Source organism: Urocitellus parryii, chromosome 2, assembly GCF_045843805.1.
Source record: "Urocitellus parryii isolate mUroPar1 chromosome 2, mUroPar1.hap1, whole genome shotgun sequence".
NCBI classification, from domain to species: Eukaryota; Metazoa; Chordata; class Mammalia; order Rodentia; family Sciuridae; genus Urocitellus; species Urocitellus parryii.
In genome coordinates this window covers 80,929,565-80,949,295 of record NC_135532.1, presented here as the reverse complement: position 1 = coordinate 80,949,295, position 19,731 = coordinate 80,929,565, and the positions used below count along the sequence as shown (strand labels likewise).

Sequence of the window (19,731 nt, the reverse complement as noted above, 5' to 3'; positions counted from 1 at the left end):
TGAGGGACAGTCTACAAAATACATTTTGTTTTAAATTTTTTAAATTGTAGATGGACACAATGCCTTTATTTAATTAATTTATTTTTTTTTTTGTAGTGCTGAAGATTAAACTCAGTGCCTCACACTGAGCTCCACCACTGAGCCACAACCCCCAGCCCCCACAATGAGTACTTTTTAAATTACTTTTTTTTTTAGGGGGGGTGGGTGTTACAGGAGATTGAACTCAGGGACATACAATCACTACTGAGCCACATCCCCAGCCCTATTTTGTATTTTATTTAGAAGACAGGGCTTCACTGAGTTGCTTAGCAACTTGCTTTTGCTGAGGCTGACTGAACTTCTGTCTCCGCCTCCTGAGCTGCTGGGATTACAGGCTAGTGCCACTGCGCAGGGCCTTTAAATTACCCCCCTCCCCTGCCCCAGGAATTGTTTCATACTCTGATATAGTTCTTTCTTTGTAACAATGGAAGAAAGTATTTTTACTAAAGGAACTTTGGCTTTTGAGGGGGTTTTAAAATCTTTTTTTATTGCCAATTGACAAAATATAGTTACATATGACCTACAAATAAAAGAATGAACTAATGAACATATCTATCACCTCAAATACTTATTGTTTTGGGGGTAAGAGCATTTGAAATTTATTGTCTTAGCAGTTTGAAACATACAATACACTATTATTGCTATAATCAACGTGCTGTACAATAAATGGATAAAATGTATTCCTCTTGTCTAACTAACTGAAACTTTGTACCCTTTGACCAATACTTCCCTATCCCAGCCATTCCCCCTTCTATCCCAGGAAGCCACCATTCTACTCTCTGCTTCCCTGAGTTTGATCATTTTAGATTTCACATATAAATGAAAACATGCAGTATTGTCTTTCTGTACCTCTAATCAGTACTTTTCCAAAGTGTTTTTCCATACAAAACAAGGAAAGACAGAAACAACAGCCAGAGAGTGGAGGAGGCTAAAAGATCGGATGGCTAAACACAATGGGAGGTCCTGGGACAGAAAAAGACATTGGTGGGAAAACTGGTGAAATCCTAATAAAGTCTGTAGTTTAGCTAATAATGTACCCTCATTTATTTCTTAGATTAGATAAGCACATCATCATGCTTATATAAAATGGCTTTTGGGAAAGCTTGGTGAAGACTATAGGCATTCTCTCTACTATTTTTCTAACTTCGGTAAATCTAAAATTATTTCAAAAATAAAAAGATTAAAAAAGAAAAAAATCATAAGCTGGAATCATCTCTACTAATGCATACAGTATTTCTGCTATTTAAACAATAGGTAGTGGGGAATGTTAGTTTTACATTTGGCAGAGTCATGATCTGGAGAGGAGAGATTGGTCTACCACCAGGATTTGGACCTACCCCCTTAGAATCAGCTGTGCCAGGCTGGACTTCTTGACAGAGCCAGGTCTGAGAAGGGATTAGGAGGGGAGGAAACTTTATAGGCAGAGTGCACCGATGGAAGAATATCCATGAGCAAGTGTATGTAGAGAGGTTCAAGGAGAAGAAAGGAAGCCATGGGGTCAAGCCTAGAGCAATTCTGGAAGGAAGTTTGTGCAGCAGAGGCTGGAGGTAGGGGACAGCAGAGCTGCAGAGCCTTTTGCAGTCATGTTAAACATCATTAAAATCATCCAAGTGTATAAAGCAGATTGTATTTTCTAAAGGCTCACCCGACTATGGCATAAAACAGGAAAGAAAACAAGAACAAACAAAAAAACAAGCTGCCTAAGAGGAAAGATTTTGTCTCTTTTCCCCAGTGCAGTGATCAGGACATGTTTGGTGTTGAGAAAATGAAGGGATGGATGAATTTGTGGAGCAGACTGTGGATGGAGGGGAGATGGATAGTGGGGTAGTGTCCATGTGCGGTGGGTGGGGGCAGCAGGCAGTAGACTCTTGAGCTAATTCAGGCAAGAGCTGCTGGCAAAATGTGAAACAAAGGAGGAAGCAAGATCTAAAACCTCTGCTTTTTTTAAAATATATTTTTAAAATTGTAGATGGACACTATATGTTTATTTGTTTTTATGTGGTGCTGAGGCTCAAACTCAGTGCCCCACACGTGCTAGGCAGGCACTCTACCACTAAGCTACAGCCCCAACCCCAAGCCTCTGCTTTTTGAAAGTGCTCCCAACTCTCTTCTTTCCCCTTCATTCTGCCCCCAAACTGCTCCTGCTCCTGCTTACTCTCTGTCCTCCCAAGAATATGGACTTCTACTGAGAAAGAATTTAAAATGTCACACATAAACACACAAAGTTAGTCTGGGGGAATCAAGAGGCATGAGACTGAATCACCTAGGTCATTCTGACCTAGCAATGCAGGTTTCTACAGATTCCCTAAAGCATAAAGGTAACAAATATCCTCAGTGACAGCCTTTTCCTTATTGGTCCCCACCCGAAAGGTGCTAGGGATAGAACCCAGGGTCTTGCACACTAGGTAAGTGCTATACCACTGAGCTCTGTCCCCAGGCCCTATCACAGTTCTTACCTGGGATATATAATATAAATGACCAATCACCAATCAATGACCTGTGATTTTTGTTGATGAATGCAATTTTAACAACCAGTTTTGCTATAATCTCTCTTTTTCTTAATCTTTAAAAACCTAGCCCCCAGGGCTGGGACTGTAGCTTGGTAGCAGAGCACTTGCCTAGCATGTGTGAGGCACTGGGTTCAATCCTCAGCACCACATAAAAATAAACAAATAAAATAAAGGCATTCTGTCCATCTATAACCACAAAAAAAATTAAAATAAAAAAAAACTACCTCCCACGCCCCCAAGATGCCATTTGGGAAAGCACTGATTCTAAGTGGATATTTGTCCCCTACCCCCCACCCTCCCTGGGGTAATCATCTTCATATTGACTCAGAAAAACTCTTTGTTCTCATTCTCAGTGTACCTCAGCTTGCCTTTCAAGTTGATAGCATTTCCACAAATGAGTTAGTACTCATTTGGTCCTAAAGCAAGACACAGAATGTTTTTATTGTAGGTAGTGTAGGGGAGAAAAGATTTCTCACCCATTGCAAATTTCCTCATTAAGGTACCTATAGTAAGACAGATTAACAAGAAAAAAAAGCCTACAAATTTACTTACTATTATGCTTTATGTGACAGCCTTCAGAAACAAAGACCCAAAGAAATAGGGAAAGCAATATGTTTTTATGGACAGTCATGCAATGGTGTGACTGGAAGGCAAAGGATATGATCTAATGGAATAAACTGGAGGAAACTTACAAGGCCTGTATATTTCAATTCTTCTCAGCATTTCTGTGTCTTTTGGGATAAGAATGTTCCTTTCCTCCCAGCACCTCTTTTAGAATTTTAAAAATCATTTTTATACTGGGGATTGAACCCTAGAGTGCTTTAGTATTGATATGCTTCCCCAGCCCTTTTTACTTTTTATCTTGCCATAGAATCTCATGAAATTGCTTAGGGGCTCACTAAGTTGCTGAGGCTGGCCTCCAATTTGAAACCCTTCCACCTAAACCTCTGGAGTCACTAAAATTACAGGTGTGCACCACTGTGCCCAGCCCATCAGGGGCATGTCTTAAGTGAGGGTCTTTTGATTTACATAAGAGAAAGATCAGCCCACAAGACTGGGATCATAATTAGAATAAGTTATACTCCATGTATGTATAATATGTGAAAATACATTCCACTGTCATTATATCTAAAAAGAACAAATTAAAAAATCCTAATTAAAAAAAAAAAAAAGAGGAAGGTCAGAGAATAGGGATCAGGTAGTGCTGAGGATTAACCTTAGGTCCCAGAGTCTCATACATGTTAGGCCCTACCACTGAGCTACACCCTAATTTTTGAGTTTTCCAAATGGTCATTTTTCAAATTCACCTGTTCTTAATTTTTAAAAATTTTTTTTAGTTGTAGGTGGACACAATATATTTATTTTTATGTGGTGCTGAATATTGAACTCAGTGCCTCACACTTGCTAGGCAAGTGTTCTACCCCAGCCCACACCTGTTCTTTTTTCCATTTTTTTTTGTCTATTATTTTCAAATTTTCATGTTTTTAGATAGAAGTTATTTCTTCACTTACCTCTTTGAGTACGCATACCAAATACTGTTTGTAAAAGTCTTTGTTAGGCTACTTCCTGTAATTAATTCTGTGTCATGTGGATTCAAGTTCTGATTGTTGATTTTTATTTGCATCCTTTTTTAAAAAAATAAATTTTTAATTGTAGTTGGACACAATGCCTTTATTTTATTTATTTTTATGTGATGCTGAGGATCGAATCCAGTGCCTCGCTGGCGAGCCCTCTATCCCCGAGCCACAACCCTGGCCCCTATTTGTGTCCTTAGTATTGGGTTTCTTCATGTGTTTTGGAACTATAGTTTAATTTTTAAAATTTGTAAATTTGTTTTTTCTTCTCTGTTTTTTCCATATCTGTATCTACATGGTTTCAAAAAGCCCTCCATAAGGCTTCATAATTGCCTCTACTTGTCCTTATTATTCCTTAGTACAGAACTAGAACTTAAAATGGTATTTAGAGGTTCCTGGCTGGTGGTTATAATGGCAAAATCAGAGCTTAGTCACCAGAACAGCTGACAGCTTGGCCCTCTTGGGTTAGGGTCTGTAGTCCTTCAGTCTTCACTGAAAGCCACAATCCTAGAGATGGATCAGCACAATATTTTATTTCCTTTGTTGGGGGATGGAGAGGACAGAGGTTGGGAATGCAGGACAGAATCTCCATTTGTCTTTTAGGTGTTCCATTTTATCTGCCATTGCTGTTTTGGGGCATAGTGGTGCACCAAAGCTGATCTGAAGCAGCCTTTTCTTTTCAGTCACCTTCACCTCCACCATCCTTTTTCAGGCCATGATCAACCTGTACTTATATGACTACAGCAGCCTCTCAACTGGCCTCCCTTCTTCTAGACTTTATTTCCTCCAATCCATTCTTCTCACCATGGCCAGAGTGACTGTCAGACAATGTAATTCTGCTTACATAATGGCTCTGCCTAATGATTCCCTTTTGTTACAATCAGTAGCAGAGATGGAGTTAAATCACTGGCCCAACATGGAAAAGAAAGGGGTTTAAATGTTAGCTTATAGCAAATGAACATTGAAGGGGCTGGGGTTGTGGATCTGTGGTAGAGTGCTTGCCTAGCACGTGTGAGGCCCTGGGTTCTATTCTCAGCACCACATATAAATAAATAAAATAAAGGTCCATCGACAACTAAAAAAATATATATTAAGAAAAAGAACATTGAATAACTCATGTCTGTAGACACTAAAGATAGAAACATTCCCAAAAGAATGAAAATGTTACCACCTCCCCCAAAATATATCTTCACTGGAATGACTTTAGGACAAGGAAATAGATCAGAAATATTTTATAGATTCCATTTAAAAATCAAAACCTTTTTAGACACCCAGTGGTAATTTTGGAATCAGAAAGTAGTGTGATTTGGCTGGTGATTCCAAAAGTCGGGAATAACATCTAGATAACAAAAACCTTCAAATGTCTATTCAATTACTTACTAAATATTTCCTACTTGCATGACACTGCAGGGGAAATGGGATATGTAAAAAATACTCCGCCTTCAAGAACCTTACAAAGTAGGAGGCAAGGTGATTCATTTCGATTAAAATTAAAACTAAATTTGTGTTCTATGTCCCCAAAATGTCTCTGGAAGTTCAAACTCCTCATAATTCAGAATATGACCTTATTTGGAAATAGAAACATTATCAATGTAGCTAGTTAAGGTGACGTTATATTGGAATAGGGTAGACCTTTAATCCAGTACTAATAGAGATGCAGAGATAGACACAGGGAAGAGGATGCCAGGTGATAATGGAATGATGCAACTGCAAGCCAAGGAATGCCCAGGACTGATAGCCACCACCAAAAGCTAGGAAGAAGCAAGGACAAATCCTCCCTACAGGTTTCAGAGGAAGAACAGCTTTGCCAACACCTTTATTTAGGATTTCTAGCTCCAAGAACTGTAAGACAATAAATCTCTGGTGCTTTAAGATCCCAGTTTGTGGTACTTTGGTACAGCAGCTCTAGGAAAGGAGCTTATATAGTTTCTTAGTTAGCATTATAAACAAAATGGCATAACAAATAGAAATTATTTCCAGCAGGCAAGGAGCTTCTGGATGACATGGTATTCATGTTAAGCTTTAATATGATTCTGTTGTGTAGATGTGGTAGGAGGAGAAAGGGCTTTATATTCTTCCATGTCAATCTAAATAGCATCTTAAAGCTTAGTTATTCTAAGCAATATCTCTGGAAAACGAGCTGTATGTAATTCACTTTAATGTCCAGAACCTAGTGTCAACTTTGTCACTAACAGGATTTTTAAGGTATAAAACTGGAGACACCATGCTTTATTATTTCAAGCAATATTGTGCAGAGGTAAAACAATCATTACTTGCTTTTATCATCACACTACAAAAGTGGGCAAGTCTTCTTCCTAGAAACTTTAGTAAGCAGTTGCTAGTTAAAATCTCAAGACTAATTCAAACATAGTAGTAGCAGGAACTGGTATTAAGGTGGCTGACTGGAATTAAACTTCTCATGCTTTGACCTTGCATTATGATGTCTTCACAATGATGCTTCTAGTATGATTATAGTCATCGCTCAGCAATCTCCAGTTGTAAATAAATTCTTGAAATGTCATTAGTCTTTTGGGGGAAGCAGGGAAAGAGCCATTTACCTGCATCTTTTTTCACAACTCAACCTTGAGTATGAGTTTGAAATCAATCTGATGGATTCTGTAATGGTTCTATCCTAAATCACATGCTCCTACAGGTTTCATCTTCCAAAAGATAAGTTCTGCTTGAATAATGGATGGAATTATTTCAAAGTAAAGGTATTTTTTATTTATTTTATTTTAGCTGTAACTGGGATTAAATCCAGAGCCTCATGTATGCTAGCCAAGACCTCTACCATAGAGTTATACCCCCAGCCCAGCCCAGGGGTTCTTTACCAGAGATACACAGAATAACCGGGGGAACCCTATAGTGAATACATTCCTCATCTGCATGCTATGGTACAGCACAGCATTGTCATATTTGAAAAAGCACACACACACACCCGCACACACACACACACACACACACACCTGCGCGCACACACACACACACACAAACACACACACACAGCATTGTCATATTTGAAAAAGCACACACACACACACACACACACACACCCGCGCGCACACACACACACACACACACACACAGCATTGTCATATTTGAAAAAGCACACACACACACCCGCACACACACACACACACACACACACAGCATTGTCATATTTGAAAAAGCACACACACACACCCGCACACACACACACACACACACAGCATTGTCATATTTGAAAAAGCACACACACACACACACACACACACACACACCCGCGCGCGCGCGCGCACACACACACACACACACACACACACACCCGCCAGCCACTACCTAGCCTCTAGATTTCCACTTCTTTCTCTCCACTTCCCCGCCCGCCCCAACCCGCCACGCCCCGTGGGCGGTCCCAAGCGGCGGGCCCGCCCATCCCCTCCGGCTGCATAAGCCCCGCCCCGGTAGCGCGGAGACTTGAGGCGACCGGCTTCGGGCGGGGAGGGGGTGGGAGAGGGACGGGGGGAGGGGCGACAGGATGTGGAGTGGGGGCGGGACCAGCCCGAGGGCTGAGAGGGGCGGAGACGAGGAGAAGCTTCGGACTTTATCTTTGATTACCCTTGCCGGAGAGGCGGGAGATCTTGGCCCGGAGCCGGACAGAGAAACCCCGTCGCCGCCGCCGGAGATCTGGAGTCTCCCTACCGAGGCGAGTACGGGGCTTCACCGTAGCCCGCGGAAAATGGCGCCCTGGACGGTGTGGCGCTGCTGCCAGCGCGTGGTGGGATGGGTGCCGGTGCTCTTCATCTCCTTCGTGATCATCTGGTCCTACTACGCGTACGTGGTGGAGCTTTGCGCGTGTGAGTACCGGAGGGCGCGGGCGGAAGGCGGGGGCACGGGGCGTCGCCAGGACCCGGCTGCAGGCCGAGGCCGCGCGCCTGCTGCTTTGTTAGAGCCGCGGCGCCTGACGCTCGGGAGCCTGGATGCCCCGGGCCGCGGTGCGGCCCAGCTGGCCCGCGGCTTCCTGCTTCTAGCGTTCGCTCAGGGGCTGCCCATCCTTCTGTCTTCTATGACGGAATGTTCAGAAATGCGTTTTCTCCGAACGGGGCCAGTCGACCTTCGTAGGTTTAGGGGCGTGTGTGTGTGTGTGTGTGTGGCCCTTATTTTTGCTTTTGTTAATATTTTTAAAAACAAATTTATGCTTTCCAGGTTGTTTTTCCAAACAGCGCCAGACGCTTGTCACCTGTAAAGCCGGCTGCTGGGGTTGGGGGAAGGGAGGTGTGTCTTTTGGTGCTCTGACCTGGAGGATGAGTGAGCTCCAGCTTTTGATTTTGGGTGGTTCTTGACCCATTTTAAAGTTCATTTCTTTCAAGTCTGAATCCTGCGACCTATAAAATGAAGACAGAATGGGAGAATAACATTATTTATTTTTCCTTGGCTGTTTATTCTGACGTGCTTTTTTTCTTTTTTTTTTCCTTGCGGTATTGGGGACTGGGGATTGAACCCAAGGCCTCACACATGCTAGGCAAGTGCTCTGCCTCTAAGCTACATCCCAGCCCGGTGTATTTTTTTCACTGTCTTCAATTTGGGGGTCTTCTTTATTTTTGCCATCTTCCATTTTTAGCACCGATTTTCACCTGACTCCTAGGAAAAAGGATTGCAGCACACCTCAAGGATTTAACATACTGGTTTGAATAGGTTGCCTTTAAGAATAAAGAAAATCTGGACTTTTGCAGATTTCAGTCTTGTTTAAGTAAGGTAGCTTTCTCCAAAAAGGCAGCAGCAGAAGGTTCCTAAATACCTCGGACAGTAAAAATTGCTGACCCACAGTATGCTCTCAGTCATTTGAACAAATTGTTTATGATCAAAAGGGCTTCGTTCCAGTGCAGGCTCTGCTATTTCTTCATTTTGTTTATATACACACACACACACACACACACACAGACACGCACAGGCTCGCACAATATCAGCCTTATTAGGAGTTAATATTGAGGATAAAATAGATACACTTAACATGGCCATCTTAGGTGAGTGATAAACAGAAAAGATAAAATAATACTATTAGTTTTTGGTTTTAAATAAGACTGAAATACCTTGTTAGCTTTTCCCCCCAAAGCTTCTGTTTGAAAATATTTAGTTATGGGTGAACTGAACAACTTTTCCTCTCTGGTCAACCTGGTTAATGTTGAGGAAAGTGCTAATTCAGATTTCTAGAGTTTTTATCTGAATACTTGGGTCATTTTGAGCTGTTAAAAGTAGGTTTGTATCTCTTCTTTAGCATATAGAAGATCTTAGAGTTTATAGAGTTGGTCTAATTCATTATTTTCTAGGAAATTTATTACTCAGAAGACCTGTGTGGTTTGTCCAAGGGTAGACATTTTAATCTTTTTTTCAAATAGAAATATGTAGAGTGGGACTGTAACCTGAGTCTATATCCTTGTGTCTTCTTCACAACATCTTCAGATTTAGAGTGGTACACATAACAAGTGCCATTATTGAGTATCCTCTGTTCACATAGTTGATTCTGAAGTGTTATATTGATCTCCAAAGAACCAGCTTTTGTATTTTGTGAGACTTAAAGCCTTTAAAATGTATTCAAGTTTCTGTATACACTTGAGAAAGATATATTCTGTAATCAGCAGTGTATTTTACTGTTTGTTGCTGGGAATTCATTTATGTCATAATGCTTCATAAATATCATTGAGGCAAATTGGTAATGTTACTTAAATCTTTTCTATTTGTTATTTAAATTATTGACATAGGTATGATTATCATGTATTTATTTCTCCTTGTACTTTTATCAGTTTTTGCATCATGTATTTTTCAGCTCTGTAATAAGGTGTATAAAATAGTAAGAATTGTTAAGTCCTCTTGATGAGTTGGTCCCTTTATAATTGTGAAATGATTCTCTTATCCCTCACAATATTTGCCCTGAAATCTACTTTGGCAGATATTAACATGTCATTAACCTTTCTTTTGATTAGTGCTAGAATGGTATATCTTTCTGTGTCCTTTTATTGTTAGCCTGTTTATGCCTGTGTATTTAAAGTATGTTTCTTTTAAGCTGCATCTATTTGGGTCTTGCTTTTCTTTTTTTTCCTCCTTTTCATGTAATCTGAAAATCTCTGCCTTTCAATTCAGGTGTTTGACTACTTACATTTAATGTGATTATTAATATATTTAAATTTAAGACTGTGATTTGTTTGTTATTGTTGTTTATTTTTTTGTTTTTTGGTACCAGGGATTGAACTCAGGGGCACTCGACCACTGATTCACATTTCCAGTCCTATTTTGTATTTTATTTAGAGACAAGGTCTCACTAAGTTGCTTAATGTCTCAATTTTGCTGAGGCTAGCTTTGAATTCACCATCATCCTCCTGTGGCCTTCCGAGCCACTGGGATTACAGGTGTGTTCCACTGGGCTGGCTTGTCATTTATTTTTTTTTTAAATATTTATTTTTTAGTTGTAGGTGGACATAATATATCTATTTTATTTTTATGTGGTGCTGAGGATTAAACCTGGAGCTCCGCAAGTGCCAGGCAAGCGCTCTACCGCTGAGCCACAATCCTAGCCCAACTTGTTCTTTGTTCTCTTTCCCTTTTTTTCTCTTCTTTTGAATTAATCGAACTTATGTTTTCAAATTTTTTGATTATTTCACTTCCTTTGTTAGTTTATTATCTGTCGTTCTTTTTGTTATTTAAGTAGTCGCCTCATATTTATAGCATGACTTTAGCTTCAATAACTGAAAAAACTATATATTATATAGTCTACCTTCAAGTGATACACCTTTTCACAAACAGTACTTTATAAAAACACTTGTTTCTTCCTTCCTAATCTTTATGTTGTTGTCATGTATTTTGTGTAATAAACATCACATTATATTGCTTATTTTGTTTGAACAATTTTTGTGAAGATTTAAATAATGAAGATAAATACATGTACTCATCTAATTACCATTTCTAGTGCCTTTTATTTCTTTTTATAGATCATATTTCCATCTCTTGTTATCACTTCATGCCTAAAAGTGGTTTAGGTCAGCTGGAGATGAACAATTTCAGCTTTCATATATTTGTGAAATTTATTTTGGACTTTTTTTTAATATATATATTTTTTAGTTGTTGATGGACTTTATTTTATTCATTTATTTATATGTGGCGCTGAGAATCGAACCCAGTGCTTCCACATATGAGGCAAGAGCTCTACCACTGAGCTACAACCCCAGCCTCCTTTAGACTTTTTTGATTTTGTTGGAGTGACGAGGATTGCCCAGGGCCTTGCATATGCTAGGCAAGCACTCTACCACTGAACTATATTCCCAGCCTCCTGGGTTTTTTGGGGGGTTTGTTTGTAAAGTAACTTTAACAAGGTATAGTTCAAATTCCATTAAACTCACTCATTTAAAATGTACAATGTAATGCCTTTTAGTAAATTTATGAAGTTGTGTAGTAATCACAATAGTCCTTTTTTTGAACATTTCTATGACCTCAGTAAGATCCCTCGTGCCCATTTACAGTTACTCCGTCTTTCTTCCCCCAGCCTAAGGCAACCACTGTCTATGTTCGGGATCCATATGCCTTTTCGAGACATCTCATATAAATGGAATAATACAATAACTGGTCTTTTGGGTCTGTTTTGTGGTGTTTTTTTTGTTTTTTAGTTGTTGATAGAACTTTATTTTTATTACTTATTTATATGTGGTGTTGAGAATTGAACCTAGTGTCTCACACATCCTAGGCAAGTGTTCTACCACTGAGCTACAACCCCAGCTCCCTACTGAGCATGTTTTTGATGTTTATCTGTGTTATAGTATATCTCAGTGTTTTCCCCCTTATTTTCCACTTTGTGTTCTAATTTGTGTGTGTGTGTGTATTTTAGTTTTATTGATTTTATTTTTTTTAAATACATGACAGTGGAATGCATTACAATACTTATTTAACATATAGAATACAATTTTTCATATCTTTGAATATAGAGTATGTTCACACCAATTCATGCCTTTATACATGTACTTTGCTTTTTTTGGCTTTACAATTCTTATTACATACATATCACAAGTTTTCAAATTTGTTTATATATTTACACCCAATTCGAGTCTTCATACATGTTCTTTGGATAATGATGTCCTTCACATTCCACTGCCCTTGCTAATCCCCTTCTGCCTCCCTTTCTCTCCCATCCCTCTTCCCTATCTAGAATTCATCTAATCCTCCCATGCTCCCCCTCCCTACCCTACTATGAGTGAAAATATATCAGAGAAAACATTCGGCATTTGTGTTTTTTTGGATTGGCTAACTTCATTTAGCATTATCTTCTCCAACGCCATCCATTTACCTGCAAATGCCATGATTTTATTCTTTTTTAATGCTGAATAAAATTCCATTGTGTTTTTTGCCACATTTTTTTAAATCCATTTATCCACTGAAGGGCATCTAGGTTGGCTCCACAGTTTAGCTCTTGTGAATTGTGCTGCTATAAACATTGAAGTGGCTGTGTGTAGTATGTTGTTTTTAAGTCCTTTGGGTATAGTCTGTGGAGAGGGGATAGCTGGGTCAAATGGTGGTTCCATTCCCAGATTTCCAAGGAATCTCCATATTGCTTTCCATATTGGCTGTAACAATTTGCAGTCCCACCAGCAATGTGTGAGTGTACCTTTTCCCCCACATCCTCGCCAATACTTATTGTTGTTTGTCTTCATAATAGCTGCCATCTGACTTGAGTGAGATGATATCTTAAAGTAGTTTTGATTTGTGTAAATATATTTTTAAAGATATTTACAGTTTTACTTAGAAATATATTTCTAGTATACTTGCACAAATATATTTCTAGTATACTTACATTTATAAGTCAAATTAGAATATAAATTAAAAGTATGGGGCCTAGGATTGTGGCTCAGTGGTAGAGTGCTCTCTTGGCACATAGGAGGCCCTGGATTCGATCCTCAGCCTCACCTTAAAAAAAATAAATAAAATAAAGATATTGTGTCCAGTTACAACCAAAAAATAAATATTAAAAAAAGTATGAACTTTCTTACCATGTTTAAGTACTTGAATAATAAGATTTGTAGTATGGTTGCATCCTGTCATCTTTGATTCATTAGAGAGCCCCGTGCTTGTAGACTTTCAATTAATATATGTTAAATTGAATAGCGTCATACTCTTATAAAAATTCTCTTGAATCATGTTGGAATTTTAGAATACAGGAACATCCAGAATAATAATTATACCTACAAAACATGTATTTTATAGTCTTTGCTTTTAAAGGCTACTAATGGCTGACTGGTTCTATATTCTTTCTTTTGGATTGTGAAACAATGATTCTTTCAAATTATGCTGATAATCTTTTAAAAATCTGGTTCCCTAGATCTCATCTACAATGGTTGGCATAATTATGGAAAAAAATTTAAAATATGAATCAGAATCTTTTAACTATTAATTTGCTATTTCCTATTTGTTTTCATATTGTAAAATGTAATGATTTTTCTAGATAATTTGACTTTGAAAGCTGTAGTGCTTTGCAAATCTCTTTGTTTGCATTCTACAATTGCCCAAGCCTTTTGTTTGTTTTATTTTTTTGGATAGCAGTTTTTTTCCTTACAGCTACTGGTGAGTTATTTACCATATAGCAATCTGGTTTAAGAGTACTCTATAAATATATACTTAAACACACACACACACACACACACACACACACAAATCCAAATGTATTTTCTTCCATATGAACTGAATCTTCTTGAGGACTTCCACGGCTTCCTTTTATTTATTTATTTTGGGTGGTGCGGGGACTTAACCCAGGGCCTCGCACATGCTAGGCATATGCTGTACCCCTGAACTACATCCTAGCCCCTCTATTTTTTTTGGTACCGGGGATTGAACTCTGGGACACTCAACCACTGAGCTACATCCCCATCCCTATTTTATATTTTGTTTAGAGACAGGGTCTCACTGAGTTGCTTAGTGCCTCTCTTTTGCCTGAGGCTGGCTTTGAACCCGAAGTCCTGCCTCAGCCTCCCAAGTGGCTGGGATTATAAGCATGCACCACAGCGACTGGCTCTCTACTGCTTTCTTGAAAAACAAGACATATAAAAGGTAAAGATGTTGGAAAACTTAGAAACCAAGTCAGACTATTTGAAAAAAATTATATGCCTTAGTCCTGCAAATAAGCTTTGCTTCTACCTTGGCCACTTCCACATTATGGAATAGAAATAGTAGTATGCTAATTGGAGTCTAATAGGCATCTCAGATTTAACATGTCCAAAACAGAATTCTTGATTTTTTTTTCCCCCTCTTGAAGCTGCCCCTCTTACCCTACCTCAGTAAATAATAGTTGCATCCTTCACGGTTCTTCACTGAAAAAAATCATCCCACATCCAATTAATCATCAAGTGTTGTAAATGAACTAAAATCCAGCTGCTTCTCAGTACATTGCTACAATTATACTTCTTCAAGCCCTTGTGTAAAAATGTCTGCAATAATTTGCACCTTTTCACATCAGTAGTCTTTTTGCCCAGTCATTGAATCTGGCCATGTCTTGTACTTGATTTGACCAGCAGAATGAAGTAGAAGTGATATTGAGTCCTAAATCCTAAGCCTCAAGACATAATACATTTTTTGCCTTATCTCTTTGGAACATTCTGTTATGTAAGGAAATCCAGAGTAGATTGCTGAGTGAGAGATCATTTGGATTGAGAGGCCAGCCAAGAGCCAAAGCCTCTGATGTGTGAATGAGACCTTCCTAGGCTCTAGCCCCAGGTGAGGTGTTAGATGACAGCAGGTGGTAGAAAGAGCCCAGCTGATTAGGACCCAAACTGCTAACCCTCACAATTATAGGAAATAATAAATGGTTCTGTTTAAAAGCACTACTGTTTGGGATGGTTTGCTATTTTACATTCTCACCTATATCCATTATACTATGGTTGTAACATCTCTTCTTATTTTATCCCAGTCTGTTCTCTAGAAAATAGCCAGAATGTTCCCTTTTAAATTAGCACCGGACATATCACTCCTCACAACTTGGCTGTTTTTTTTTTTTCTTTTAATTTAAAAGCCTTACTATAGCGTTGCAGGCATAATAAACTCTTTCTCTTATTTCTTCTCTTAAATTCATTTCTACTCTTTTTATCTAAAAGAAATCTATTCCCTGTAAAACTATTGTTGCCTTTATTTTTGCTGTGTTATTTCAGCATTTAAGTGTAAGTGCCATCTGTTCTGGTGTATGTGTTACATATTATAGCAGCACTTAAATCTGTGTTGCTTAGATGCTTAATAGGAAAAGCGTCAGATACACTCTTCTTACAAAATTTCACATGATGATGACTAGGAGGACTCCCTCCCTTAAAGAACATACCTTCCCACATACATATTCCTGATACATACAGAAGCCTGCTACACTCTGCCACTACCACACTAGCCTCCTTGTTATATCTTAATTAGTTTTGAATGATCTTAATAAATTATTTTGCCTTACAAATTTGTTTTCTTGCTATAAAGTATGATAATAGTACTTAGCTTACAGAATAATATAAGGTTTTGGCAGAGTGGACTTTCAAATGCTATTGGGGATGGAGAAAAGATTTAATAGCCACTAGTACACTTATTCTGGCCTTCCCTTTTTGGCAAGAGTTGGTATTTTTGTTAAAGTTGTGTTTTCTCTCCCAAAGTTTCACTAAGTTTTCATTTTTTTTTCCTTAACTGACTATCTGAAGATCATATTACCAAAACTTATACCCTATTTTGCTATAAGCTGCTGGTAGTGTCAGAAGTATGTGTGTGAGAGGGTATGTTGTCTAAGGGAGGGAGCCTTCCTTGTCACCCTCATTTGCTGTTTTAAGAATAGTAATACATAATACAATTCCTATAAGCATATAAGCAACACAGATTGAGGTATTGCTCAAAGTTGTAACATATTCTTGAATAAATAGGCATCTAAACACCCAAAGAGGGGCTGGGGTTGTGGCTCAGCAGTAGAGGGCTCGCCTCACACGTGCAAGACCCTGGGTTCGATCCTCAGCACCACATAAAAAAAAAAACAAGTGAAATAAAGGTGTTGTGTCCAACTACAACTAAAAAATATTAAAAAGAACACATTAAAAATAAAAGTGACTTTTATTTTTAATGTGTTCTTTTTAATATTTTTATTTCTTTGTTGTAGAGATCCACAGATCTTGGGCTGGGGTTTGTGGCTCAGCAGTAGGGTGCTCACCTGGCACATGCTCACCTCAGCACCACATAAAAATAAATAAAGGTATTGTGTCCAATTACAACTAAAAAATAAATATTAAAAAAATGATCTACAGGTCTTGAAAATGTTTTTTTTTAACTGTTTAAAAACATTTCTTTTACATTCTTTTATTCTTCCCACTGCTTCATTTTACTAACATGAACTTTGAACCACACATTGAAATCATAGGAAGAGTTAATTTTCACTAACATATTAATTGAACAGCATGTAAAAACACAGATATTAAAGTCCTCTGAAGATCTTCTTAACCTTATTGCATTCTAAGAATAAAGGAAATCTGGACTCACAGATTTCAGTCTTGTTTAAATAAGTAGTTTTCTCCTAAAAGGCAGCAGCAGAAGGTTCCTAAATACCTTGGACAGTAAAAATTGCTGACCCACAGTATGCTCTCAGTCATTTGAACATATTGTTTATGATCAAGAGGGCTTCTTAGGATGTCATTAGTACATGAAGGGAATAATAGCAAATATACTAAAATGTTAATAGTATATGTCTTTGGGTATGTGACATTATAGAGATTTTTTTTCTGTCTCAGATGCCATAATTCATTTTTTCTATGGATAACTGATATAAACATTAGATAGAAAGATGTTACAGTGATGATAAATAACATGTATACATATTCAATAACCTCTAATAGGAAGCGTTCATACACTGTGTTATGGTTTGGATCTGGAATGTCTCTCAAAAGCTCATGTGTCAAAGGCTTGGTCTCTAATGCAGTAAAGTCTAGAGATGGGGCTTTTGGAAAATGACTGGATTATGAGGGTTCTAACCTTATCAGTGGATTAATCCATTATTCGCTGAATAGACTACTGGGAGTGGTGGAAACTATAAGCAGATGGGGCATGATTCCCAGGGACCTTCCTTTGGGGACTGCATGTTATCCCTGGCTACCCTGAGCTGAGCAGTATTCTTCTGCCAGGGGGGTCTGCCTTGCCTCAGATCCAGAGTAATGAACTGGCTGACCGTGGGCTACATCCTCTGAAACTATGAGCCAAAATGAATCTTTCCTCCTTTCATTTGTCTGTGTCCAGTATTTTGGTCATGGCAATGAAAGACTAACACACATGTCTTGCTGGGGCTCAGACTCTTAAAAAAATTCTAGATCCTGGCAGGTAGAAGAGATGCGAGGTACAGTTGGGATAGTAGACATGCTTTATTCAAAGGCAGCAGTAGCCCCTTAGGTTTTTTCCATAGGCCTTTAATTTTAATTTTTATTTTTTAGTTGTAGTTGGACATGTACCTTTATTTTACTTATTTATTTTTATGTGATGCTGAGGATCAAACCCAGCACCTCACACATGCTAGGCAAGCACTCTACCACTGAGCCACAACCCCAGCCCCATCCATAGGCCTTTTTTTATGTGCAGGCCCAACAAGGCTCAATGCTAACAGATTATAAGTGAAAGCATGCTTTCAAGCAGATATTTATGACCTTGAGTACATATGCTGAATGGGGGTGTTTATGACTTTGATTGCATACTAAATCATAGTGGACTAGACGGTCTTGGTAAGGGAGTCCTTCCCCATCCTCCTTGACTTTAAAAATTAAAATCAAGATTAATGCTCCTCTACTTAGCATTCTCTGGTGACTTTCTGTCTTGCTCATAATGAAATCCAGTTGTTCACAGCCTCCAAGGCTCTAGATGCTGTGGCCCACCACTTCATCTTGTCATTCATTCTGTTACAGCCAAACAAGCCACCTTGCTTTTTATCTGTTAGGCAGATGAAAAGTCTGCATAGTCCTACTTGAGGACCATTTATTGTGCTTCCTGTTTTGTTTCTTTTTTTTTAATCTAGAATGTTTTCCTCCCAGATTTGCGCATGGCTAGCTTTACTATTTAGTCACCTTTCAGAGAGGCATTCTGACTAAGCCTCTTTAAAATAAATACTTCCTCTTTCACTATCTCCTTACAGTTACCCTGCTTTGTTTTTCATAATACTTATTGACATACAGTTATTTATGTTTCTCCCGTGAATAGCATGTTCACTTTTGTATTTCTAGAATCTAAAATAGGGCCTAGCATGTGTTCTCAATAGGTATTTGTTGAATGAGTGAATTGATATTATAGTTGCCAGTTCTCGTTTTAGTAGAAGAGGAAGAATTGGAATGTTTTTGTGTTGTAGATAATACAGTTAATTTTACATACAGATACTCTCATGGTCTTAAGAAATCTACATATTAATTTAGTTATTGATTGTTTAGTATTCCAGGTACTATATGTGACACTGGGGATAAAAAGATCTATAAATATTCATGGTCCAATACATTTGGACTTCATACAATAGTCGTCATCTTTAATGTTCACAATTCTCATTTGCGTATAACAGGTTTTAGGAAGGCCTACCATAACAGTAAGTTATTTTGTTTAACCCAGCATTTTTCTAAAGCTTTTTTTTCTTTTTCTTTTTTTAAAATAAGGAATCTATTTAAATCCTTTTTGACTTAGAGAATTGTTGGTTTTTGGTAACAAAACTGTCTAGTGGCAATAGTGGGTCAGGATGGGGTGAGAGGTCAAAGTGCAGGAACTCCTTTGAAGAAAGTGGTGTTACTAGTAAATATTGCTTTTTATCAGAAAAGGAAAAACTCATTTTCGAGCTACAAATAGTAAAGTCACTTCATCTTTCCTCATTCAACAGTTTATTCATTCTTTCCTACTCTCTCTCTTTCCCCTTCCTATTAAATAATCTCTTTCCCTCTCAACTTGCCCAGGTAGGACCCAAGAGGTTCTCCTAGGGAAGTATCATTGATAATACCAAAGTTTCCTCTGGCTTTCAAACAGCCTGTTCATTAGTCAGTGAAGAAACTGTCTTGAATGGTCAGCCAGAAATGTTCTATATGGCAGCCATTTATTATGTATGCCACTATGTGTCTAACATCTAGTATAAGGCACTAGTTGTATTTAATTCTACCTTTAGTAGAAAGATTATTAGCATCATTTTATGGATAAATAGAGACTCAGGAGTTAATTATCTCTTTCATATTTATACAGTTAGTACGTAGGATCAAAATTAAAATTCACGAAGTTTAACTCTGCAAGTTTTGCCCTTTCCACTGTATATCTTTATTAGAATATTTAATAATTTATAAGCTTTATTTGCAGTCCTTCATCATATTTGCTTTAACTTAACTACACAGATTTATATTTGGAGCATTGTGATGCAAATAAGACAATCCTTTCCCTATATTTTTATATAGGTGGAAATTTAATCAAGAAGAATAAGAAGGAAAAAAGATCTCGATGAAGGTAGGGATAGATGTACCTACTAATGTTCTATAGAGTTTATTTATTGGCTATTTATATTTATAGTTATTTCAGGCAGTCCCTGTTTCATGGACCAATACAAGAAATTTGAGGATAAAATATAAATTTACTAATTTTATCTGATATAA

General features: G+C 38.1%; 1 protein-coding gene across 3 annotated transcripts in view; it reads left to right on the top strand.

The window, feature by feature from the left end:
- The first annotated feature begins 7,687 nt into the window (after positions 1–7,687).
- Positions 7,688–19,731, top strand: part of Zdhhc20 (zDHHC palmitoyltransferase 20) — a 78,677-nt gene continuing 66,633 nt past the window's right edge. For all 3 annotated transcript variants that reach the window (XM_026394925.2, XM_026394924.2, XM_026394926.1), the window contains exon 1: positions 7,688–7,956. In XM_026394925.2, coding sequence (XP_026250710.1) covers positions 7,839–7,956 — 118 coding nt within the window. In that variant the 5' untranslated portion in view covers positions 7,688–7,838. The remainder of the gene's footprint in view (positions 7,957–19,731) is intronic.